Source organism: Sus scrofa, chromosome 4, assembly GCF_054392235.1.
Source record: "Sus scrofa isolate SSC_HxYL_T2T_F1_AM1 chromosome 4, Sscrofa_HxYL_maternal_Yorkshire_Landrace_v2.0, whole genome shotgun sequence".
Taxonomy (NCBI): domain Eukaryota; kingdom Metazoa; phylum Chordata; class Mammalia; order Artiodactyla; family Suidae; genus Sus; species Sus scrofa.
Window position 1 is genome coordinate 75,515,305 of NC_139386.1, and position 27,666 is coordinate 75,542,970.

The following is a 27,666-nucleotide window of genomic DNA, read 5'->3' on the forward strand; positions in this document are numbered from 1 at the left end:
GGAACTGTGTATTGATGAGCATAAAACTATATTTCAGGTTATCTACAAGAACTGTACTATGATTCTAAAATACCAGTGATTTCTACTGTGACTATCACAGATTCTGCTATTTCTACCATGATTAGTTGTTGCCTGTATTCATGACGGAAAGAACTGTTCAATTTCACTTAGAGAATAACCAAAAAAAAAAAAAAAGATGCAATTTCCCCCATCATTTAAAAAAATCTGAATTGTGGAATTTTCATTTTCTGTTCTTTACAGTCCTTTAATTGCCTGCCTCATCTCCTCTGGTATGATGGACAGAACAATAGCAACTGCAGGCTGCTTTAGTTTATCTCCATCCTCTCATCCCCAAAGCTCTTAGAACAGTGCTTTATTTAGCGTAGAGGCTTACTGAGTATGATTTTTTAAAATCTATTACTCAATTTATTACACTTATAGTTGTACAATGATCATCACAACCCAATTTTATAACGTTTACATCCCAAACCCCCAGCATTCCCCCACCCCCCAACCTCTCTCCTTTGGAAACCATAAGTTTTTCAAAGTCTGTGAGTCAGTATCTGTTCTGCAAGGAAGTTCAGTCTGTCCTTTTTTCAGATTCCACATGTCAGTGATAGCATTTGATGTTGGTGTCTCATTGTATGGCTCATTTCACTTAGCATAATAATTTCTAGGTCCATCCATGTTGCTAAAAATTCTGTTATTTTGTTTCTTTTAATGGCTGAGTAATATTACATTGCATATATGTACTACATCTTCTTGATCCATTCCTCTGTTGATGGACATTTAGGTTGTTTCCATGTCTTGGCTATTGTACATGGTGCTGCAATGAACATCGGAGTACATGTGTCTTTGCGAGTCATGGTTTTCTCTAGATAGATACCCAGGAGTGGGATTGCTGGATCCAATGGTAGTTCTATTTTTAGTTTTCTGAACAATCTCCATACTGTTTTCCACAGTGGTTGCAACAATTTACAATCCCAGCAACAGTGTACTAGGGTTCCTTTTTCTCCACACCCTCTCCAGCACTTACTGTTTGTAGACTTTTTGATGATGGCCATTCTGACTGGAGTAAGATGGTACCTCATAGTGGTTTTGATTTGCATTTCTCTAATAATGAGTGATATTGACTATCATTTCATGTGCTTCTTGGCCATCTATATGTCTTCTTTGGAGAGTTGTCTGTTTAGAACTTCTGCCCATTTTTTGATGGGGTTTTTTTTTTTGGTATGGAGCTGCAGAAAGTGTTTATAAATTTTGGAGATTAATCCCTTGTCAGTCGATTCACTTGCAAAGATTTCCTCTCACTCTGTGGGTTGTCTTTTTTTGTTGTTTAGGGTTTCCTTTGCTGTGCAGAAACATTGAAGTTTCATTAAGTCCCATTTGTTTATTTTTGGCTTTACTGTCATTACTCTAAGAGGTGGATCTGAGAAGATGTTGTTGTCGTTTATGTCAGAGAGTGTTTGGCCTATGTTTTCCTCCAAGAGTTTTATAGTATCTGGACTTATATCTAGGTCTTTGATCCATTTTGAGTTTATGTTTGTGTATGGTTTTAGGAATTGTTCTAATTTCATTCTTTTCCATGTGGCTGTCCAGTTTTCCCAGCACCACTTATTGAACAGGCTGTCTTTTCTCCATTGTATATTCTTGCCTTCTTTGTCATAGATTAGTTGGTTGTAGGTGCGTGGGTTTAATTCTGGGCTTTCTATCCTGTTCCACTGATCTATATTTCTGTCTTTGGGCCAGTATCATATGGTTTTGATGACTGTTGCTTTGTAGTATGGTCAGAATTCAGGGAGCCTGATTCCTCCAGCTCCATTTTTCTTTTTCAGGATGTCTTTGGCTATTCTGGGTCTTTTGTGCTTCCAAACAAACTTTAAAATATTTTGTTCAAGTTCTGTGAAAAATGTCCTTGGTAATTTGATAGGGATTGCATTGAATCTGTAGATTGCCTTGGGTAGTATAGTCATTTTGATAATATTGACTCTTCCAATCCAAGAGCATGAGATGTCTTTCCATCTATTTGTGTCATCTTTGATTTATTTCATCAGTGTCTTATAGTTTTCAGAGTACAGGTCTTTTGTCTCTTTGGGTAAGTTTACTCCTAGGTATTTTATTCTTTTGGATGTGATGGTAAATGGGATTTCTTCCCAAATTTCTCTTTCTGATCTCTCACTGTTAGTATATAGAAATGCACTTGATTTCTGTATTAATTTTGTATCCTGTGACTTTGCCAGATTTGTGGATGAGCTCTAACAGTTTTCTGGTAGAGTCTTTAGGATTCTCTACGTATAGTATCATGTCATCTGCAAATAGTGATAGTTTTACTTCTTCCTTTCCAATTTGGATTCCTTTTATTTCTTTTACTTCTCTGGTTGCTGTGGCTAGGACTTCCAAAACTATGTTGAAGAGTAGTGGCAAGAGCAGACATCCTTGTCTTTTTCCTGATCTCAGTGGGAATTCTTTCAGTTTTTCACCATTGAGAATGATGTTAGCTGTGGGTTTGTCATATACGGCCTTTTTTATGTTGTGCTATGCCCACTTTATGAAGGTTTTTTGTTTGTTTGTTTTTGTTTTTAATCAGAAATGGGTGTTGGATTTTTTCAAAGGCTTTTTTTCTGCATCTATTGAGAGGATCATATGGTTTTTATTCTTCAGTTTGTTAATGTGGTGTATCACACTGATTGATTTGTGGATATTGAAGAACCCTTGCATCCCTGGGATAAATCCCACTTGATCATGACGTACAATCCTTTTAATGTATTGTTGGATGCGGTTTGCTAGTATTTTGTTGAGAATCTTTGTATCTATGTTCATCAGTGAACTTGGCCCGTAATTTTCTTTTTTTGTGGTATCTTTGTCTGGTTTTCATATCAGGGCGATGGTGGCCTCATAGAATGAGTTTGGGAGTATCCCCTCCTCTGCAATTTTTTGGAATAGTTTCAGAAGGATAGGTATTAGCTCTTCTCTAAATGTTTGATAGAATTTGCCTGTGAAGCCATCTGGTCCTGGACTTTTGTTTGTTGGAAGTTTTTTAATCACAGTTTTAATTTCAGTGTGCAGGCATCAGTCCCTCCCATCAGGAAGCCTACAGCAAGCCCCCATACCAACTTCAGCCACAAGGGGGGCAGACGCCAGAAGTAAGAGAGGCTACAACTCTATTATCTGTAAAAGGGTCACCACGCCAAAAACGTATAAAAATGAAAAGACAGAGAACTATAACTCAGATAAGGGAGAAAGAAAAAACCCCAGAAAAACAGCCGAGTATGATTTTTTGAACGAATGATAGATACACTACCTGTTTTCGTTTAGGCAGAATACAAAAAGTGACATGAGATTTTCTTTATAGAACTTATATGCAATTTGGTCTTCTAAAGGAAGAGGGTAAATGCTTTTGAATTAACTTTTGTTATTATGAAAACCCATTTTTTTTTCAACCCAATAATTATTCCTACCTAGGGCTAAAGATGAAACCTCTGTAATGTTTGAAGACATTAAATTACCCTAAGTAAAGCATTACTAAAATTAACTTTCTTGTTTCTAATATCTCCATAAGCCTACAGCCACAACGTTTGTCTTGATTAATTATTAAACATCTCAGATTTCCTATATTAATGGTTTTGTGCTAGACATGATTTCTAATTAAACTTTGCATTTCTCTGATGAAATCGTATTTAAGTCTACCAAATGTCATAAGTCACTTTTGCATTTAATAATCCATGTTTGGCAGATTATTTGAAACTAGTAGAGCAGTAATAATTTATGAAGACCTAAAAAACATGTCTGGGATAATCATGAGCATTTGGGCCTCAGGAGACTAAATTCTGTTGTTTGGAAATTATATGCATTTATGGTTGGAAACATAAATGTCTGTGATGACTGATTAACATACAGAATAAAATCCAATCATACATATACTATTAAGGAGAATGTTGTGGTAGAAGAGGAAAATGAATTTAAAAGTTAGATTTATATAAGACCAAACAACTAATAAAAGCTGGGAATTCCTTCTGAGACCTGGATGTTTCCAAACCATGGATATAAATGTAGACAAAAGAGATGTGAATTGTCTAAAATCCATGTAGGGTTTTCTCCATGGGCAGGTGAGGGCTTTCTACATTTGAATTATAAATCTGAAATTTTTGCTAAGTACTTCAGACAAAAGTATTAAAAGTAAATATATGATAGAATGCTATTCAGCCATAAAAAGGAACGTGATTCTGATACATGCTATATGGGTGAACTTTGAAGACATGCTAAGTGACTGAAGTCAGGCACAAAAACCCCATATATAATGTAATTTCATTTTTATGGAATGTCCAGAATAGACAAATCTAAAGAGATAGAAAGTAGATTAGTATTTGCTTAGGGTTGAAAAGAAAGAGAAGGTAGGTAGTGTTACTTAAAGCATGTAAGTTTTTTTTTTTGAAGGTGATAAATATCTTCTAAAATTGACTATGGTGGTGGTTTCACATATCTGTGAATACACTACAAACAACTGAATTGTACACTTTAAAGGGGTGAATTGTATGGTATGTGAATTATATCTCAAGAAACCTATAAAAATGTATGTACATTTCAAAGACAGAGAGTCCAGGGCATCAACATGAATACTGAGAAAGAAATGACTTAAAATCACAGGTCACCAAACAAACACTCTCAAATCCAAACAATTTTAATGACCAGGTATACACCGATTCCTGAACATAAAGCTCTCCACAAAGCCTTTTCAGTATTGTTGACACGCCAGGACTTCTCTGACAATCATAAGCCCTTTTCAAAATTTTGATGGTCCGATAAATGATTCCTTTATAGAACTTTATATAAAAACTGTTGATTCAGTTTTCTGAGGATGAAACTGAATACAGAGACCAGAAGTGCTGAGGAAGACTAATGATCTTAATACTTCATACTTTTAGGTAGCACTTAGAATTGTTCTAAATTTGACAGAGGCAGAAATCATCCATTTCATATAAAAGTGGGTTGTCTGGGATAGGACGAATGTGGGAAGAATTACGGGCAGGAGAGGTTGACCATAATTTCCTTCCTTTTACTAGCACTTTAAAAGCCCCAGCAAGCAAGCAAAATAAAAATGAGTCTGATACACTTAGCATCTTAGAAGTGTTGGAATCCTCCAGTTTTCCCCAATGACAAAAAGGTGGTAATAACATGGTTCTAAGGCACAAGAAAACAGGTTGAACTATTCACTCCACAAATCTCTTAACTATCAGATAATTATTAATTGCTCTCTATTACTTTCGAATACTGCCATGTAAAAGCCATCAACACAGCAGATTTCCAGCCTTAACCGTCCCGACAGAGGTTACCACGGACCTAAGCTAAGGGTCATAAGGAAATTGGAGGCTCTCTTTGCAGTATTATGAGGACCAGGAACTCTGGAGACCATGTGCCTGGGTGTCTGGTCCAGCTTCTCTCACTCGCAAGCTGTGTGACTTTGGGCAAGTTACTTAAGCTCTCTGTGTGTCTCAGTTTCACAATGGAAAAAAAAATACAATAATACCTATGTCTCGGGTCATTGTGAGGATTAAAGGAGTTCATATTTGCAAAGCACTCAGAATAGCTCCAAGTACATATTAACAGTTTGTTAAATAAATTAAATATTAACTCAGAAATAAGACCCCAAATAAATCCACTTTTAGTTATCTTTACATTTTGGAGGAGTACAATTGATAGCAATTGGAACTCATTTCAAAAACTTATTTTCTGACTTCTGTTCTTACATTCTGTGAACATTTGTTACTGAATTAGTAACAATATTATCAGTGACTGTGTCATTTACTCTAAGCAGATGGAACAGATATTTACGCAGCCTTTTGAGGATAAAGATTCCACAGGATACTTTGTGGTCTAATGATACTGTTCACCCTTCCCTATTGAGTTTTAATTTATCTTTAAGCTGAATATGTCTGATATGAAGGACAGAGAACAGTGATGAAGGCTGATGATGGGGCTGAAGAGACACAATGCAAAGAACCCAGGGAAGACAGAAAACCCATTCTCAGGGCCTCTGATTCCCAGCTTGACCATGATGACAGCCTCCAAAGATGTTAAAGAATGAGACCCAACACCTATCAGATATGGAGGAGAATATCTGACAGTAAGGATTCAAAACAATACGTACATGCAAAATCAGCTCCAAAGAGTTGTAGATCAGGTGAGTCTCAAGAGAGGTAGATAAGGTGCGTTTTCAAGGTTTAGAGATTAGAATTTCCTACCAGTTATAAAAATGAGCTCCTTTAAAACAGGCATATCTTGTTTAATAGTTAACATTAGTATATGGATCTGTTTACCCATGAATCATTAATCCTGAAAATTAAAAATAGCCTTATAAAAAAAACCAATCACGATATCTCTTCCACTCTTCTACATAAATTTGCAATAAGACACATGAATTATTATTGAGAATGTGATACAAACTTAAAAACAATTTTGGGGAAAACACATGCTTAATTCCACACCTTTTTTTTTGTATCTTACCTCACCTCCTTGACTGCATATTCAAATCATAAGTACCTTTCCATGTCTTCTATATGATCTTTAAAATTAACATCGTTATTGCTCCATCTAATTGTTAGTACACTGTAAACTTTTATACTATGTCTTTAATAGTATATGCTTAGACATCATTAGGTTTTCTATCACAAATAACAGTAAAAAAAATAACAATCTTTTCTTTTTTTCTTTCTTTCTTTTTTTTTTTTTTTTTGCTTTTTAGGGCCACACCTTCGGCATATGGAGGTTCCCAGCCTAGGGGTCTAATCAGAGCTACAGCTGGCCTATGCCACAGCCACGGCAACGTGGAATCCAAGCCACATCAGCAGCCTATACCATAGCTCACAACAACGTTAGATCCTTAACCCACTGAGGGAGGCCAGGGATGGAAGCTGAAACCTCATGGTTCCTAGATGGATTTGTTTCTGCTGTGCCACGATGGGAATTCCTAAAAAGAACAACCTAACTGGAGCTGCAGCTGTCAGCCTATGTCACAGCCACAGAAACCCTGGTCTTGAGCCACTTCTGCAACCTATGCTGTAGCTTGCACAACACCAGATTCTTAAGCCACTGAGCAAGGCCAGGAATCAAATCTGCATCCTCATTTTGGGGTTCTTAATCCACTGAGCCACAATGGGAACTCTGTCCCAGGAGAGCTGTGGGTGGAAAGGTTATTTTTTTTACTGTTATTTGTGATAGAAAACCTAATTATGTCTAAGCATATACTATTAAAGACATAGTATAAAAGTTTACAGTGTACTAATGATTAGATAGAGCTGTGGGTAGAAAGGAATAACCCTGGCCAATGTCAGGTGAAGCTGAACTATCCCACTGAGGCCCATACACATGGATATTGTTTTAAAGAATTACAGTTTGGAGTGTTTTGTTACACAGCAGTAGATAATGGATACAGTAAGTGTTAGCAAGGACTACTGAAGTTCTTTCTAGAAATAATTCCCAGGTACATTCTTCATTGACATACAGTTCTTATACTTCTGTCATCTATTTATTTATTATTGAGGCTGTAGCTCTTAATCTGACACTAACCCTAACCAGCTGGATAGAAGAACTGGTTGGTTATGCAAAGAGCATTGTGAAGACGGCTTTATTGTCAAGTTCTCGTTGGATCTCAAAGAAACAGCCCTCTTGAGGATGGCATATGTCTCAAATTAATTCCACGCCACAGTTGCACAAACTGTGGGTGGCATAGTCTAGTGGAAGGAAAATATCCTGATGGAATTCCCAGCTCAGAAACTTTCCGTGGTCCAATCAAGCCCTCTCCTCTCGCTGCTGCTCTGCATGGAATCGTATCCTCACAACGAATTGTAGGCACGAAAATGAGTCTCTGGAGGAATTTGTTTTCTTAAGGAATAAGCATGTGAAACATGAGGTTTATTTGACTGAGAAAGCCACTGAGTGTGTTTCCACCCCCTTCTCTCTCTGAACGTTAGTGGAAGAATGCATTAGAAGCAGTAAGCAGCAGAAGCCTATTGGGAAAAGAGAGGGGCTCACGGGCAGCAAATAGACAATTACTACTGCGGACAGGGCTACTGTTCCCCCGAATTGTGTGCACTGTATCTCCGGAGAGAAACTACAGCAACGAGCTGGTTCTAAAAACAGTGTCTGGATATCAAAAGGAAGAGATGTAACCTGCCATTCAGCATAACTATAGTGTTAGCGTAACTGCTGCAAATTCCTCCGTTTAAAGGACGTTCTCTGTGTGCTTATCTACAGCATGACCTACCTGGGGGTGTGGTGGAAGGTCTAGATAGAAAGTGCCATTAAGGAGAGTCCTGATCGGACAAGGACGCCAACGCGGTACTTACCGAGAGCAGTATTTGGACGGCGCTGTGGATGACCTCCAGGTACTGGAAGTCCACCATGCAGCCTGTGACGGAGACGTAGGTGTAATCGTCCATCACGCCGGGGGCCGATGGGGGCAGCACCCTTCGGACACAGCCAGGCCCATGTTCCCGCCACCAGGACCGGTGTACAGAGATGTTGAATGTCATTAGGTCAGTATCCTAGGTGGGCAGGAGACGAGAGAGAGAGAGAGAGACGACCATCATATCACATCACGTCTTTGACTTTCACCTTCAGAAGGAGTCGGGATGAATGAAATTGTTGAAAGGGTTTCTTTTTTTTTTTTCTTTTTTGACTTTTTAGGGCCGTACCTGTGGCATATGGAGGTTCCCAGGTTAGGGGTCCAAGCCTATGCCACAGCCACAGCAACCACTGGATCCAAGCCGTGTCTATGACTTACACCACAGCTCATGGCAACCCTGGATCCTTAACCCACTGAGTGAGGCCAGAGATCAAACCTGCGTCCTCCTGGATGCTAGTTGAGTTCATTAATTGCTGAGTCATCACGGAAACTCCCCTGAAATGGTTTCAATTTCAGGTAAACAGTGACACAAGACAAAGCCAACAATGGCTCCCTGTGGCTCAATGGCTCATTTTTCACGTGGGTTGTAATTACTCAATGTAGAGGTAGACTTCTTTGACTAATAATATTTTAAGGTTAGTATACATTAAAAATGTCCAGAGATGATATGTTCATTTAAAAATTCATAGCTTTATTTAAAAATTATTTTGTCCACATTGACATCCGTATTTTCCTGTTGCTCTGTTGCTACTGACCCCACCATCAAAGGCTCCCATTTATTGAGAGGTTTTTCACCTGCTGGACATTGTTCTCAGCATGTACCAAATATTATGTGTTCCTGCAGGTGCTATCATCATCCTAATGTACATAGCTTGAATAATGGTACTCCCAAAATACATTTGTGTCCTACTCCCGAGAACTGGTGAATTTTACCTTACATGGTAAGAAAGGACTTTGCAGATGTGATTACATTAAGGATCGAGAGATGGAGGAATTATCCTGAGTTATCTGAGTGGGCCCTAAATACAATCGTATGTCTCCTTATAAGAGGGAGGCAGAGGGAAATGAGATACAGGGGAAAACAGAAGGCAGTATGACCACGTGATATGGCCGCAAACCCAGGAATGTTGGCAGCCGCTGGAAGCTACAAGAGACAAGAAAAGATTCTCCCTAAAACTCCAAGGAGAACATGGCTTTGCCAACATCGTGATTTCAGCCCATGAAACTGAGTTCAGACTTCTGACCTCCAGAACTATGAGATTATGCATTTCTGTCTTTTAAGACACCAGGTTGGTGGTACTTGTTATACAGCGATCATAAAAAGAAACTAAAACAGATGAGGAAAGTAAGTCAGAGAAAGTTAAGTAAATTGCCCGAGTTAATAAATAAATGAAAATAACTGCCTGTTTAGTGGTAGACACAGAACTCGATCTATGCAGTCTGCGCTTCTAGCGATGAGGTGGTATATCCTATGACCAGCGCGGTTCCCCTGGCCAGCCCCTTACAATGCCTCATCCCTGAAGGGAGCTAGATGCTTTCTCAGTTGTTTGAAAAAGATGCCACCACCACTGAGCAAAAGAACAAACAAGGCAGTCCCCTACTTTTATCCATCAATATAGGCTTTCAGAGCTCTTACCAGAGACACCAGGGCAAGTGTTTAATCTCCAAAAGCTGCCCTTTAGTACCTGTGGAGTGTCAGTAATGAAGGATGACTGCTCCATCAGTCATGGTTATGATGCTCTTGTCATAAACAATAGTTTGAAAGAGGAGATGTGTAGCCAGACTCGCAACTCCCAGATAAACTAGAGATTAGAGCTGCCTGTGTGGAGGAGGGAGGGCGAGGGGTGATGATGGAGCAAGAGAAAAGGCGCCGGGGACAGAGACCATGGGACCAGGATTTTGGCTCCGCACGGAGCCGAGGGCCCAGGAGCAGGGCAGCTGGACTAGTTCCCAGCCTCCACTCAGCAGGTTTATGGTCCCTGGTGCAGGGTGGTGTGTTGAGCGGGTACCAGCCCAGGGGCCCAGGGGCCCAGGGGCTGCCCACTAATTGTGCATCCCAGTTTTCCTTGGAGGACAGACTCCACTTCCATGGCGTAGGACACTCCAAAGTACCAGCAGCTGGGTTTGGCACTCTAAAATTTAGGGGAAGTGGGAGTGAAATGGAAAGTTCTTTAATTTCTAGGTGGCTGAAAATAACCAGCATGAGAGCTATCTGAGCTGGGACAGTGGGGACCCCCCCCGCCCCGCCCACTGGTTACCCTCTGCCCACGTGGTACCCACACTGGGAGGTGAGAAACATTTCCAGGGCATATAAGTAAAGCAGTGCTTCCCCAGTTTTAGATTTTCCTCAACTCAAATACTTAAAGCACCATTATAAGTATGCCTCTGATTAGATCAATGATAAAACACTTTGTATCTCTTTTTTCTTTTTTTTTTTTTTTTTTTTGGTTGTTGGTTTGCTATGCATATCATTTAGTTTCCTTCACAGTTACAGCATTTTATGGACAATAAAACATTTTACATCTTTTTATTTTTATTTTTTTGTTAGCTTGCTGTGGGTGTCATTTGCAGTTACCCTCTGGAGGGGAAATATTATAGAAAAATAATTGCTTTTGCAAGTGAATTCGGTTTAACACAAGGCAATTTACCTGCAGGCACACTGCTCCCTTTCCTGGCATCAGGTTTAATCTCTTATAGTTAGTCTTAGTCACTACAGAACTATTATTTCCCATTTTAATATAATTCATTAGGTTCAGGATGAACTAGCACAGTCTCAAAATTTACAGCAATTTCTGTTCTTTAAGCATTTTCCATCAATGGCCTTTTCTATTCCAAGACCATAAGTTCCTTTCAGTATGACTTTGACTACAATTTATATTACCCAAATAAAACAAAAGAGAATAAAGGATTATTTGTTATACTCATAAAACTCTCTCAATGTAGTTCTCACTTAATTTGTTGGTACTGTAACATATGTATATATATTTTATTTTATTATTATTATCTGTCTTTCTGTCTTTTCTAGGGCTGCACCCATGGCACAATGAGGTTCCCAGGCTATGGGTCTAATTGGAGCTGTAGCCCTCGGCCTACACCAGAGCCACAGCAACTCAGGATCCAAGCCGCGTCTGCGACCTACACCCACAGCTCATGGCAACGCCAGATCCTTAACTCACTGAGCGAGGCCAGGGATCGAACCCGCAACTTCATGGTTCCTAGTCAGATTCGTTAATCACTGCGCCATGACAGGAACTCCAATTTTATTTTTAAAATTTAATTATTTATTTAAAATATAGTTGATTTACGATGTTTCTTCAATTTCTGTTGTCCAGCAAAGTGATAGCATATTTATAAATTGTACTATCTTTACAATGACTATATTAAAATTTGAATAAGAATATCAATAGCATCAAATTATAAAGTTAAAACCTCTTACTTAAATTTGGTATAAAATTTTATCATAAGTTTGTGTCTGATTTCTATCTCCTGCTGAAGATCTCAAACATTAAAAATACCTTGACACATGGTAAACTCAATTTCCTATACGAGGTACGTCAAGGGAAAAGCAACTCAGAATGCTACAAGTATTTTTAAAGAAAATTAAATACATAAATGCAGAAGATCATTAATTTTGTTGGCCCTTTTGGTTATCACATCAAAGGCAGTGGTTCTGAAATACCTGGGTTAGTGCTAAACCACAGATCAACAAAGTAACCTTAAAAATAATTACGAGTAGGTCAAATGTCATTGCTCTTCCATTTTTTGGAATTAGAATATTATCTGATAACTGAAGCATACCAGGGCTAAGAAAATTGACAATTGATATCTTTGCCCTTGTCTTTAGAACTGAAAAGACAGAAATAATGGTATTGTATTTATGCAGGTGTATGTGATTATCAAGGGACAGTTTGTAAAATAAAGAGGAAGAGAGCAAGGAGAGAGAAAATAAACATGAAATATTTGGGAGGTATGAGGACAGTCTCAAGGACATTTTCAAGAGAAAATGTCACGGCCCACAGGAGGAAGAACTTCTGGGAAGTTGGTAACGCCAGAGACAAAAAGCCTCCTAAAACAAAATAAATAGGACAAGCAACAACAACAACAACAACAAAAACAAACAGCGCTGAATTAGCTGATTGGTGGAGCAAGGGGGACCTTACAAATGCAACACCAGGAAAGGGGTGGGAATGAAAACCTGGATTTCAAGGAATTAAGGGGATTGAGAAGAGGGATGTGGTGCTTTGTCATGAAGTCTGGGAGACCGGGTAGAAAGAACACGGGAGGGTGGCTTCCAGGTGGACAAGGAAAACATGAGTCAATACGTAGACTCACTCACTCCCAAGTCATGACTTACACGAAAATTATTCTAGAATATCTGCTTTCCTCTGAATATCTACTCCAGGCAATGTTTAAAAGCCCCTTCATCACTTTAGTGTGAATCCCAAATGTGTTTCCATTTCCTTCAAATACCTGATTTAAAAAAATAGGAATTTCCAGAATTCTTTGAAACGTTTATTAACTACATGTGGACATGCCCGCCCCCATTTTATTTGCAGGAAGTATCGCTACCGTATTGGAAACAGCTCACATCCTGAAAAATTCCACCTACGCTTTCTGTTACAGTAGACCACTCTATAATGTTTCATTAACCGAGAAACCAGTCTCTGGAGGAACTACTGTGGCTCAGAGGATTACGAACCCAGGTAGTATATCTAATCACTAATGATGGAGCTTGACAATGTGAGAAAAAAGAATCTATACATGTATGTGTAACTGGGTCACCTTGCTGTACAGCATAAAATTGACAGAACACTGTAAATCAGCTATAATGAAAAAAATTTTTAAAATTATAAAAAAATAAAAAGAAATAAAAATTAAAAAAAAAAATCCATGAGGATGTGGGTTCTATCCCTGACCTTGATCAGTGGGTCAGGGATCTGGGACCCACTGAGCTGTGGTGTAGGTCACAGATGGGGCTAACCATTTAGGCCTGTGGTGACGGCCAGCCACTATACCTCTGATTCGACCCCTAGCCTGGGAACCTCCATATGCCACAGGTGCAGCCCTAAAAAATTAAAAACAACAACAACAACAAACAAACCCTCAAACCAGTCTCTTACTCTTCTTTGTTCTTTTAATCATCTGCTTTTTGGTGTGTGTCTGATTTAACTTTAGCCAATCCTCACTATTCCTAGAAAAGGACTCCCAACTATTAATAATATTCATTTTTTCCCTTTCTCCTTAGTTGTGGCTTGAAGGTCCCTTGAGGCCAATTTTATGCAGCAATCTACTTTCTTTGTCTTTTCACTTTCTTTTGTCATAAGCCATTCTTTCTGAAAGTGCAAATGTCACCTTTGAAGAGACCTTGCTAAATGCAAATAGCAAATAGATTTTTTTTGCTCAGTTTTTGAGTTAGCTTTGGGTTTACATTTATATAGTAGAATTCGTGCCAGCTGAAACTTCTTTTGAAGTACTGTTCATCTCAGAATAGGAATTAGAAAAATTAAAATAACTCTCTTATATTTATAATTTTTTTTTTCACTGAAGCATCAAACATCCCAGAGAGTACCGCTGTCGATCTACATGACAAAGGACAAACACAGGGCTTGGTAGGGAGGTTTAAGTGTTTGGAGTCTGTCATCCAAAGACTTAACATTAGTTCAAATATATCAACAATTATAGGTTATTTTCCTATATTAAAAGAAACTCTCTGGAGTTCCTTTTGTGGCACAGTGGAAACGACTCTGACTAGGAACCATGAGGTTGCCGGTTTGATGCCTGACCTTGCTCAGTGGGTTAAGGATCCAGCATTGCTGTGGCTGTGGTGTAGGCCAGCAGCTACATCTCCAATTAGATCTCTAACCTGGGAACCTCCAAATGCCGTGGGTGTGGCCCTCAAAAGACAAAAAAAAAAAAAAAAAGCAACTCTCAGAGACAGGGTTCAAAGGTATTCAAGCTTCTGTTAGAAAGTGTTTGTCATTTACTGTTGCTTTTTTTGTAGAATTCTTCCTGCCAGCCATGAGAATGTCATAACCATTTAGGTCTGTGCCACTGGTACTAAATAAAAAGATTAGTGTGCAGGGGGGAATGGCCATTGATCATTTTGATATTCTGTCTCTTATCCTTACAACTAGGTATTGCTGGGCTTTGCAACTGTCTTCCATTGATCAGAAGCCAGAGGCAGAGCCAAGGTCATCAAGCCTTTGGTCTTCATTCTTGAGCTTAATTTCCTAGATTGAATCACTTCAGGAAGCCAGGAAGTCTCATCCATCTATTCAACAGATAATTTATGGAGTCTTTAAAATAAGCTATGCATTGGGATTTAAGAGTGAACATAAGATCTTATTCTTGTTCTCATGGAGAAGACAAATAATAAAGGAAACAACAAAGTTGACAAAAATAATTACACACTGTAAAAATGAATATAAAGAGAAATAACGTGATGGAGAGGGTCTGGGGTGAAGAATAGAACTACTGTACACAGGCGGTGAGAGAAGGTTTCTGTGGTGGTGGGTATTTGGGCTCAGGCCTGCTGGTTGAGAAAGAACCAGACATGTGAAGATCTGAGGAAAGTGTTGCATGCAAACAGAAACATCATGAGATGGCAAAGAGGTTTAAGTCATGCAGGGACTGACTGAGGGGCCCCGCAGCTGGAGTGAAGCTGAGGTGAAAAGAAGAGTGGAGTTTCCGAATGTGTAGGAAACAAACTGTGATAAAGAATCTAGATTTGACTCCAAGTCCAGCTGGGAAGTCAAATATGGATATCATCTGCTTTGCATTTTTTTAAAAGATCAGTCTAAGAACTGCATGGAGAATAGATTTGACCGGGGCCAAAGTGGAAGCCAGTCAGATAGTTACTGTAGTAGGTAAGGCGACTGGGAGAAAGATGGTGGTAGCAGAGGGGGAGCAGGAGAGAGGAGACATATTTCAGAGGCAGAACAGCGTAAGGAGATGGGAAGAGGGGAATGAGGGCAGACTCAAGTTTCTGACTGAACAGGAAGGCACTCATCGGCTGATGGCAACTCTGAAGGAAAGGGCCACTCTGAGCCAGCAACAGCCAAAAATTCAACAGCCGGAGAGTGGGCACAGCAGCTTATCCAGGGGGAGAAGATGGGGCACAGAACAGCATTTAGCGCACTTATATCAATTTGCCATTTTCAAACCATTTCCTTATATGTGGGTTAAAACAAAGAGGTCATCAAATAAATGGTGTTAGAGAGAAGGACTTCTGGTGTAAGAGAAAAGAGACACTCATGAGATCGAAGAAAATAAGTGTAAATACCGTGATTTGGAAAACAAAGAGTCTATTGCTTTTCTTGTTGGTAACATAAATTTCAGTAATGTATTTGCCATTTTTTTTAACTTTAGAAATGAGACCTAAAATATTGCCTATTATCAATTAATCTTAAAAAATGATAACAACCAGTTCATTTACATTTCCTCCTGATGTTACCTAAACACTTTCATTTACACAGTTTGAGCTGTGGCTCTAGTGCATTCAGTCATAATGTTAAGTATATAATTTTCATGACAATGCATGTTTGTGTTCATTTGTTTTTTAATCTTTTAATTCATTCATTTGAATACCTTAGTCCTATAGTAAAGGGCACTTGAAAAGATAAAACTCTACTGCTGAGTCTTTTATTTATATTTATATCAGGATTAGCTGAATTTTAGGATTTAGTACAGTTTTAGTCTGTAAGTGCATATATTCACTGCTTTAATTAAAGGATTAATATAAGCTCTATCTCTGTCAGTCTTTGAAGGTTTGGTACGATAGGCGTGGCACTTTATACATGTAATCAAATTGCATGGCTGCCCAAAAAAACCCACGATGTTAAAACTAAACTGAAAATACCAAAATGCACTCATGATTTTACATCCTTATATAGAATGTGTATGTGTGTGCGTGTGAGTGAGAGAGAAAGGGAGAGGGAGACGGAGAGGGAGAGAGAAATGGACCAATGAAATGCCTGTCACCCCAGTAGCAATGAGTGTTTCCAGTTCACACTCTCTAAAATGACGCCTCACAAAGAACCAAGGTTATTCCCTGGAGATACGCTAAATCCAGGTGTGGCGAAGGAGATGATAAGCAGAGCGTGAGATATATATATTTGTGCTAGAAATTAAGAAAATCAAGAAGACTTTAAAAAATTGATGAGTCATGTTAAAAAGATGTTAAGAGCTGGTGTGAAGGGTCTATTACTAGCTAAAGTTGTGATAATTTGAGTATTAAAAAGAATGATGATTGAGGCAGACCAAACAGATTTTTTTTTTTTTTTGTCCTTTGTCCTTTTTAGGGCCAAACCCGCGCCATATGGAGGTTTCCAGGCTAGGGGTCTAATCGGAGCTGTAGCTGCCGGCCTATGCCAGAGCCACAGCAACAAGGAATCCAAGCCGCGTCTGTGACCTACACCACAGCTCACGACAACGCTGGATCCTTAACAAGTGAGGCCAGGGATCAAACCCCAAACCTCAAGGTTCCTAGTTGGATTTGTTTCCTCTGCGCCACCACGGGAACTCCAAAGACCAAACAGATTGAATCAATGACAATCTGATTCTATGATACTAAAAAAAAAAAAAAAAAAAAAAAAAAGGCAGGAAAACTCACTAATAATACTTAAAGTGTTTTGTTTGTTTGTTTTTGGTCTTTAGGGCCACATCAGAGGCACATGGAAGTTCCCAGGTTAAGGGTCAGATCAGAGCTATAGCAGCTGGCCTACGCTACAGCCACATCAATATGGGATCTGAGCTGAGTTTGCAACCTACACCACAGCTCATGGCAATGCCAGATCCTAAACCCACTGAGCAAGGCCAGGGATCGAACCTGCAACCTCATGATTACTAGTTGGTTCCTTACCGCTGAGCCACAAGGGGAAATCCTAACTGTCGGACTCTTGAGGCTCCATCTCAATGAAAAATTGAGAAAATCTAAAAAAACAGAAAGCCACTGAATAGCCATTAAAATGCCTTTTATATTCCTAGTGGGAGTGTGATTTTGGACAGTCACTTTAAAAAAAGTTTTGTATACCACTGTAGCCAGATAGCTAGATATATGTACCTCATGACCTCATGGTCCTCCTCCTGAGTATGCAGTCAAGAGAGATGAAGGCATATGTCCAGGAGACTTGCACAAGGAATGTTCTTAGCAGCAATTTAATAGCCAAAACCTGAAAGTGGTCCAAATGTCATCAACAGCAGAAGAGATAAATGTGGTATGTTCATCACCCAGCAAAAAAAAAAAAAAAAAAAAAAAAAAGAAGAAAAGAAAAGAAATAAGTGCTGATACACACAAGACACGGTTGAAACTCATGGACATGATGTTTCATGTCCCAACGGAGGATGTACTATATGATTCTATTTCTATAGGCTCCCAGGAAGGGCAGGACTGATCTGCCATGATGGAGGTCAAAGTAGAGAGGATGAGTTCTAAGGGGGGCTGTCGCTGAAGCTGGGAGTTTTGGGGTGTTGGGGAAAACCATGAGCCTTTCTTCTATATGAAGAAAGTTGGGGTTGCAGGGTTTTCAAATCTCTACCTCCCAGTCTCACTCATTTTGGAGTTGACATGAGTCTGATCAAATGCATTTCTTAAGAAAGGTCAAGGGTGAAGAGGATCAGCCAATTTCTCCTGTGTAATTACAATAGTTGAGACTGGGCAAAACTAGGAGGAAAAGAACCATGGTGAAAGACTGCATTTCTTTCCCAAACCATTTGATGCTGTGGAGGGAACCAAACAATCCCTGCCCTCCCCACCGACTTTTCAAAACATCATCAGTCCCAGTAGAGGAAATTATGTGAGTGGAATCCACTTCCTGCAGGACCACCTTGAAGCAGGGGCAGGAGAAGTACATCAAGAAGTTTACAAAAGTCCACAATTTGCAGGGAAGCTTTTGTTTTTCTTTTAAATGTCTCTCCTCCTCATATGTTTACTCTGTGTTTATCTTTATTTGTCCACTCACCAGCCAGGGCTTGTTGTGAGGGGGTCTGTCTACTTTGGACGCCCATCAGGTTCCCAGGGCAGAATGAGGGGTGGCCCCATGAAAAAACAGCCTTCCAAAAGCTGGGCATTTGTGCATTGAATGAAACAGCATTCTCAATGCAATGAAAACAACATTTGACGCCCGTGATGCCTCAAATGTTATGTGAAAGTATAATGTACATTCACAGATCTTGACATTTATGCTATGTAATTGCTGCACGTGATGACACTAAGATTTGCCTACAGATGATTTTTTAACAATAAGTGCATGTTTTGTTTGTAATCTATGAATTTTAAACACCTGTAGTTTACTTAGTTAATTACAAAGCCCATTCAACACATCTGGCTTCTCTGTCTTTGTGTTAATCAATAATTGTTTGATTACAATGTTATGCCTTTTATGCTAATTAGGATTTTGAGACCATAAAATTGTGCTACCTTTGTGCTTCACACTAGTACTAATGTGTTATATTTATAGTTTGTTGTACTTGTAATTCAAGCATGCCTATGCATGTATGCACATATTCTACTTCATTTGCACAACAAAAATTTTTCTATTCAATCCGCTTTTTGCTAAGTTTACCATTTGAAAAGAGTACCCTTGCTTATTTTTAAATGTTGGTAGGAAAATTCCTTGCTAAAAAAAAAAATTGATGTGTCTTTTAAGGCGATAGGATTATTTTATTTTATTTTATTTTATTTTATTTTTGTCTTTTTAGGGCTGCACCTGCAGCATATGGAGGTTCCCAGGCTAGGGGTTGAATCAGAGCTACAGCTGCCAACCTACACCACAGCCACAGCAACGTGGGATCTGAGCTGCGTCTGCGACCTACACCATAGTTCACGACAATGCTGGATCCTTAACCCACTGAGTGAGGCCAGGGATCGAACCCACAACCTCATGGTTCCTAGTTGGATTGCTTCTGCTGCGCCACGATGGGAACTCCTAAGATGATAGAATTCTTTTAAAAAAAATTAAAAAGTCATACGATCCTGTTAGCTTTTCCTTTTTTGAAAGGTAGCTGGATAAAGAGAAAAACATTGGTGTTTTTGACCTATGGATGTGGCTGCTGGTGTGGTTTAAAACCCCTCTGCAAAAAAAGACTGGTTTCCTTAATTGCTTCCTTTGCTCAAATAATTGTGAAGGCTGGAAAGAGGTCTGATTAATTGCAAAGTTGGATGCGGTAAAAACCTCTCTGGCAGGTTCTTATCTATCACCATCAATCTCAAGTTGCAGAGTAACCATCTTGGATGGCTTGCAGGAGGTAGCCTCCTGGGATCTGGATGTTTCAGGGACAAGGACTCAAACCCAACCCTGGCTGGATTTTCACTGTAGCGGTGGGATGAGTGTAGCCTACTCTTGTTGCTTGACTCCTCATTGGGGTCTTTAGAGTTCCATGCGAACCTTGGCGTGTAGATGGGTGCCCATGTGTTTGCGGGCGGGGAGGGCTATTCACTCTGCTGTGAGACAGGAGCTGAACTGGGAATAAAAGTCCACATCTGCCCATAATATTCATTTTGGGAGCACTGTCTCTCTCCACGTCTCCATAGATCCCTTGATATGATCATTAAGTAATCATACCAAGTATAGAGATGCCTCATGCCAACATTATCTCTCTGCTCTTCATCTAAACAAGATTAATTCTCAGATATTCCGTAAGTATATAAGGCCCAGTGGTCACAAAGGACATTGTTTATTTATCACTATTTAATTCTTTGCGGGGGTGGTGGTGGTGTTATTTAATGTCTTTTTTTAACCCCATGGCTAAGTCATGGGGGTATCCTTCCTAGTGTCTCAAGGAGCTCAGGGTGTTTCCAAACGATTAACTAACTCATATTAGAATGTGAATTCTCATTAGCAATGAATAACCCCCATAATTTTAATTCCCCTGAATGAAATAAGAGCACTTGGAGCTCTTCCTTAAAGGTGAATTTGCAACTGTCCGAAGAATATTTGAATCCTTTCCAATTTGCAGATCATGGGAAGACCTATCAATTTCTGGTTGTCCTTCCAGAGAGCAACTACTCTTAACACATCCAACTTGTCCAAAAGCTACTGAGCTACACTTTCCATAAGTACCTAGATGAACACACATACTATTATCTAAGGTAGAAAGCCTCTCCCTGTGGACAGTTCTACTGCTGGCCACCAACGAAATCATGAGCTAAGATTATTTCTATGGGGAGACTTAGCAGGTAGAGTCTTCCAAGCAGGTTGTGTAGTTATTGTGCTACATCTTTTGCAGGGTCTGAAGTGGTAACAATGCCTATCTATGCTCTGCTCTGTTTCCTCTTTGTCTAAACACAAGGAGATGTCAAATGGTTTAGGTTTTTTCCTTACAAGTATAACAGTCTGACTATACATATAGATCATTATAAATGTAAAGATCTCATTAGGTCACAAGATCTCTGAGAATAAATGCATAAATTCTTCCTGGCTCATCTCTTGAACAGAAACGCTGTTTATAGACATTGTCCCTGTTTGTTGTAGGGCAAACAATTCCTGTTTTCTTCATTAGCCCTTTATAATCTAAAATATATAATCTATATTAAATATAACGTTTTGGTGAAGGGAGAACAAATGTATTTAGAACTACTTTAAGCTGCTTAGGTAGAAAGTGGCTCACACAGTCTGATACAGTTTTTCTTTAAGGATGATGCATTGTGTATTTTGTCAACCAATGACAAGGCAAGAGAGCATCTTATTTGTTATCTGAAAATAAGCATTTTGCATTGGGGGATCCATGCACACCGAAAGGCCTGGTGTAGGGGCCATGGTTTGGGGACCTGGAGGGCAGTCTAATCAGTGACCAGAGTATACCCGCACAGTCCCTGAGGATGGAAAATCTCATCAATGGAGGGTCCTGATTTGGGACTGAGATTAGGCTCTTTGGGAAGGAGATGTCCAGGTTTGAGGTAGTCTAGCCCTGAAAAGTTAGTTTGAAGACTTTCCAGAAATAGATCAAACAGGTGGAGATTTTTTTTTTTCTTTTTACTGTCAAAACTATTACACCTTTAAAGATCCATCTTCTTAGTGAAAAGCAATGTTTTAAAGGGTCACGTCTGGCTGGGGAAGGTGACCTCACAGCCCTCAAAGGCAGCAGCTGGACCACAGACCTGGCAAGTGAGACTGAAAAGGCAGTTCCCCTGGCATTCTAATCATAGTCTCACTGATAAAAAGCAAAACATCTCAATTTGGGCAGCAGGCGATTGGCTGACTTAATTTTTTTTTTTTTAACCTTTAATCCAAGGAGAATTGAAATAGTGGGACAGGCACTTGCATTCTTTCCATATCCTTAAGTAGTTTCATTTTCATTTACCTCTTTAACGGTCTCTATTTCCAGGTCATGCGCCCAGTCGCGGTACTATGATACTTTAGGCAAGTTACAAAATTTCAATTTAAAAGTCCAAGTAGTTTCTTATATTTTAAAATTGAAGCAGTCTTCAGTAAAAGATTATTGCTATTTGGCACGTCCGCCTCTCTCTGGGGAAAGTTATATATTTAAATTTTCATCTGCTAGATGTGACTCTGGTCAGGTATGTATGACCCCAAGGCAGACTCAGTCATGAAAAAGGCATTGCAATCAGAGAGCGTGTGTGACATAAACCCTCGAGGGGTAGAAACTGCCCGACTCTCCCCGCCCCAAGATCTCACATATGTCAGAGGTCAGGATGTGCTATTACCTGGTCCTCAGTGAAGATCCATGAAGAAGGGCTGGGGGAGTGTGGTGAAGGCATGATTCTTACCAGGTGCTTTGTGGTAAGGAAGGACTAACATTGCAAGACTCGGAAGTGCAGCTGAGTGAAGGGTTGATGGCAAGACAGCAGCCACCTTGTCTAGGGGCAAGGTGACACGAGGAAGGACAAGCTCCCTCCTTGTCATGATCCCTCCCCCTTGTCCAGAATCTAAGCAGTACTTTCTGTCAGAGTCATCCAACGACTGGGGCCAGCGTGTAGCAGAAAGCCAGGTAACTTGATGGCGTGGGCCATCACTGGCTTTGGGGAATAGTATGTGGAAAAAAAGGCTAGAAGGAAAAAAGAGAGAGGAAGTAAAGCTGCCATTGTCAGAGAAAGAGCAAGTGTCTGGTCCCAGGAGAAAAGAGAATTTTATGGGGACATCAGTAAACTTGGAGCCCATGGGTCAGAGCCATGCGTTATATACAATTAATGAAAGACAGGATTTGAATTACAAGGGAATAATTCCACTGATGATTTCTGTAGCTATTTAGTGATTCATAGTACTCTTTGGTCATGTATTTTACTCATGACCACAAATCCTGCTCTCCAATTCACATAGCTTGTAATGGCATGCACCACCCAATGCATATTTATTTATTAACATTTAGAAATAAAGATGTTCCTGTAATTTAATGTGAATGCATAATGTGTGAGGACCATCATCTCATCATAAAATACCAAGAAATGTTATTGAAAATATGCTATAATTATTCTCAGTATTGAAGAAAAAGATTCCACTTTGCAGATGTATAAATTACAGTTTCTTAGTTTAATAAATACAAAATTTGGTCATAATTACACAGAAAATGAGGGCTCTGGTTCCGTGTGTGTGTGAATGTGATAATTTTTTGCAAGGTCAATTCTTGCATCTGATTGAAATGTATTCAGCGGATTAGTGAGGGTGTCAGCCAGCCCACAGCATTAGTGCTGGCGGTAGTGGAAACTTAACTATCAGGCAAAGCATAAGACAAATGGATTATTTGTGGACAATTTTGCTGGGAATCAATTGAGAACAAAGCCAACTGCTCAGAGTTTAAAAAAAAACCAGACAAGATCTCAGTGGACTATAGGACAATGATTCATAGGACTAGGCCATCTCGGAACTTTTCAAAGCTTCTCATTGTGTATTAAAGTGTCAAAGGCTAGTTTCCAAGAGAATGCAACCAGCCTCCCAGTCAATGCAGAGTTGCCAAGGAACAGAATTAAAGAACTACAGTGACAAGAATAGGGTCCTTTTTTGGAATGCTAGTTACCTCTGATGGTTCTTACATTTTTAATGGCATGATAGCAAATCCTTCCTTTCTTTCTCACCCATGCTCCCAACTCCACCCCTGCCATGCATGCCTCTTGTCCCACAACTAGGAAAAGCAGAATAATGTGGATGACTTATATAGGAAAGATAGAGTCCAAATGAACATTCTCTGATCTGTTTCCACATCACACACAGGTTAAACAGTGCATTGCAAAAACAATGAGGTCCAGCCCATGCCTGATATTTACTGCAAGGCAATTGTAACAATCAGATCTTTCTGTCTTAGGAGGTGAGAGTGGCAGCAGCAGTGCCTACCCAATGACAGTTGTCTACTGTCTTTGCCCCAGACTTGGACACACAGAGCCAGTGCATATGCAACAGTACTCCGACTCTTTCCTGCTAATGTGAGTCCAGCTTTGTCATGTGAGTACCCATAAACTCAGCATCCTACCTGCACCAAGAAGCAAAACCCTAGTCGATGGAGAAACTCCCACTGTCAGTTTAGCTGTGTCTTCTTGTTCTTTGGCCCTTTTCACACTGTTGTGAAATTTATCTTTTTTTTTTTTTTAGGGCCACACCTGTGGCACATTGAAGTTCTCAGAATAGGAGTCAAATCGGAGCTGTAGCTGCTGGCCTACAAAACAGCCATAGCAATGTGGGATCTGAGCCGCATCTGCAACCTACACCACAGCTCACGGCAACGCCAGATCCTTAATCCACTGAGCAAGGCCAGGGATCGAATCCATATCCTCATGGATACTAGTGGGGTTCATAACCTCTGAACCACAATGGGAACTCCATTAAAATGTCCTTTAAAGATTTAATGAATAAGTTTGACAGTATTTTTCAGAGTTTAGTCCACCATTCCGGTGCTCCTTAGGTGCGGTCCCTGAATTAAAGTACTAGGGAATTACTTGGTTGTAAACTATGTATAGTTTGACAACTACACAAGGATATAGTAAGAAATGGTCCTTCTATTTACCATTGCCTTTTTTTTGTTTTGTTTTGTTTTGCTAGTGTTGTTTTACAAGTAGTATGCCCTACTAACCAAGAAAATCCCTGATCGGAGTATTTAAGAAGCCAAAGCGATAATTGAGAAACAGTCAAATTTTGGAAAGCTGATAAACTTTTTCTTACACTTATAATTTTTGCCATCTGATTGACCATCACAAATATTTGGTGGGGAAAATTATTATTTGTCTAGTAAATTTAAAAGGTTTGAAGTTCTATCTACAAATCCTATTTTCTATAGTCATGCAGAAACACATTTATAAGAAAGTAACAAAACTAAATACTTGTAAACAAGAATCTCAATCTGTGTATACAAATACTGACACTTTTAAATTAATTTAATCAACATGGAATCCAGTTAGTTCTTGGTCAAATTAGCTAGACAGTGGTTATTCATCATTTGGTATTGTAAAGATACAACTTTAATTACAATAAATTATATAACACAATAAAACACACAGCTCTAGTTTTTTGGGTTTTTTTTTTTTTGCTGTTGTTTTTTTACAAAGAATTCTGTATTACAATGTTAATCTTATTAGGCAGAAATCACCAATTACTGAAGTAAAGAATAAACCATAGAAAGACATAAAAATCACCTTTCAAATTTCATAAGCTCAATGTGTTATAGGGAAGATGCTAATGCTTCCAGGAAAATGACTCAGTGAGGTATTTCCAAAATAAATACTTTAGCTAGAAAATGAATATTCTTTCTATACATAAATGTGGCCATTTAACAGTTCAAAATACAGAATGACTGAATTGTGGCCTCTTCATATTTTACATTCTGGGTGTGACACTACTTTTAGCTGTAGTCAAACCCTCATTTGGAATAAAACTCAGTACTATCTCCTGATCAAATATTCTTTTGCTATGGAATTTTAAAAGAGAATTGAAACTATGATAATATACTGTGCATATAGCCTCCTTGCTACTATATTAGATGTAACTTCAGTGGCAGGTGCTAATTTCTAGGTAAATTATGGTTGGGCTTTTTGAAAGATGATTCCTAACAGCTGCTATTCTCTAAGTTTTTTTTTTTTTTCTTTTTTTCCAAGAATTCCAGTTTCCAGACCAAACAGAGCAACTCCCTACATGTCTATTAGTGTCCTGATGCCAGCTCTTTAGAATGATATTAATCTCTATGCCACAGATTCATGTATTTTTAAATCTACTTTAAGAACAAAAAGGATATAATGGCCCATTAGGAAACATTAAATCCCGATCATTTCGTTAATGTTCTCGCTAATATGGGTTCTATAAAGTTGCTCACTTTTATAAATAAGATTCCAGTGTCACGGGTTAATGAGCCACACAGCTTCTAATGTTGTACATCTGCCATTAATCCATTATCAGGAAAGAACTAATCTATCGCCCTAGCAGATGGATCTGAAGTCCTGGAGGGGTAAATTAACCCCCGGCTTTTATTACTGTGTCTTACAGGTTTACTGAGCATTTCCACACATCGTCGTATCTGATTCTGAAATTCATGCTCTAAAGTCAGGATGACGTGTATTATTATTCTCATTTGTTTGCAGGACATGGCAGAGAAGCACAGTGTCTTTTGTATCTGACCAAAAAGAACTGTGGGACAGGGTCTCTCCTTCCTGGGGGGAGGCAGGTAGTCACTAGCCAACTGGGCAGCTTCTGGAGGGATGCTCTGGGGGCAGGGACAAGCACACACTCAGTCAAAACGACCCTGGGTGACCTAGTTCTGATTTGGAATGAGAAGTCATTATTGGAAGCAAATAGCAGTTACATGGCAGAGAAGCAAATTCAGGGTGACCTGTTCCTTGCCTTATGCCTCATGCCTTGGATGCACCAATGCTAACAGCCTCCACATCATATTCACAACGGATGAGAAAGATTGTTGAGCTTGCTCCTTTTAGCCCCATCCCTGCAGGGCTCTGGACTCAGGGAAGGTAATGACTCTGCTCTGGGGGTGCCTGACTATTGTGTAAGGTGAACCTGTTCTATCAGGTGATTTTCAAGGGAAGGCTTGAACCACAACTCCCCACAAGGCAGATATATGAGAAAAGCTACTGCAAGGGCTAAATAAAGGCAGAGAGAGGGAAAAGGAATGAAAGGTTTACTGGAGAAGTTGGAAAAATTTAGGGGGCGATGGAGTGCAAGACAGTGATGAGGTTGGTTGGGCAGAGAAGCAGATGGATTGGGGATTTGGGATTAGCAGATGCAAACTATTATATATAGAATGGATAAACAACAAGATCCCATGGTATAGCATAGGGAACCATATTCAATACCCTGTGATAAACTATAATGGAAAAGAATATGAAAAAGAATGCATAGCTATGCATAAATGAATCACTTCACTGTACAACAGAAATTAACCCAACATTGTAAATCAACTCTACTTCAATAAAATAAATTAAAAAAAAAAGAGAGGGCACCATAGTTGTTTTTTCTGGACACTGACACAATAGCATGACGAGAAAAACAACAACCGTAATAACTAACGAGCACTTACAGTGTACCATCCATGGTTTTTAGCACTTTATATATTTTTTTGTCTTTTTTTTTTTTTTAGGGCCACACCCACGGTATATGGAGGTTCCCAGGCTAGGGGCTGAATCGGAATTGTAGCTACCGGCCTACACTGCAGCCACAGCAACACGGGATCCAAGCCACATCTGCGACCTACACCACAGCTCGTGGCAATGCCAGATCCTTAACCCACTGAATGGGGCCAGGGATCGAACCTGCATCCTCATGGATACTAGTTGGGTTCGTTAACTGCTGAGCCACAATGGGAACTCCCTGTTTGCTTATCTTTTGACTGCTCTTTATTTTTTAAAATTTTCTAGGATGCTTTTATTCTTCTTCCTACTTATTGGGCAGTATATTTCTTTTTCATTTTTTAAGGTTTTATTGAGATGTTGATTTACAATGTTGTGATAATTTCTGCTGTACAACAAAGGATTGTGTTATACATTATACACATATCCATTCTTTTTTTTTGTTTTTGTTTTTTTTTGCCTTTTCTAGGGCCGCTCCCACAGCATATGGAGATTCCCAGGCTAGGGGTCGAATCGGAGCTGTAGCCACCAGCCTACGCCAGAGCCACAGCAACGCGGGATCCGAGCCGCGTCTGCAACCTACACCACAGCTCCCGGCAACGCCGGATCGTTAACCCACTGAGCAAGGGCAGGGACCGAACCCGCAACCTCATGGTTCCTAGTCGGATTCATTAACCACTGTGCCATGACGGGAACTCCATGTATCCACTCTTTTTCAGATTTTTTTTTTACCTGTAGATTATCACAGAAT

The 27,666-nt window shown here is 39.5% G+C and overlaps 1 protein-coding gene across 4 annotated transcripts in view; it reads right to left on the reverse strand.

Annotated features, from left to right (window-relative positions):
- The window catches only part of NKAIN3 (sodium/potassium transporting ATPase interacting 3), a 571,670-nt gene that overhangs the window by 129,228 nt on the left and 414,776 nt on the right, over positions 1 to 27,666 (reverse strand). For all 4 annotated transcript variants that reach the window (XM_021089314.2, XM_021089313.2, XM_085022309.1 and 1 more), the window contains exon 4: positions 8,343 to 8,540. In XM_021089314.2, coding sequence (XP_020944973.1) covers positions 8,343 to 8,540 — 198 coding nt within the window. The remainder of the gene's footprint in view (positions 1 to 8,342; positions 8,541 to 27,666) is intronic.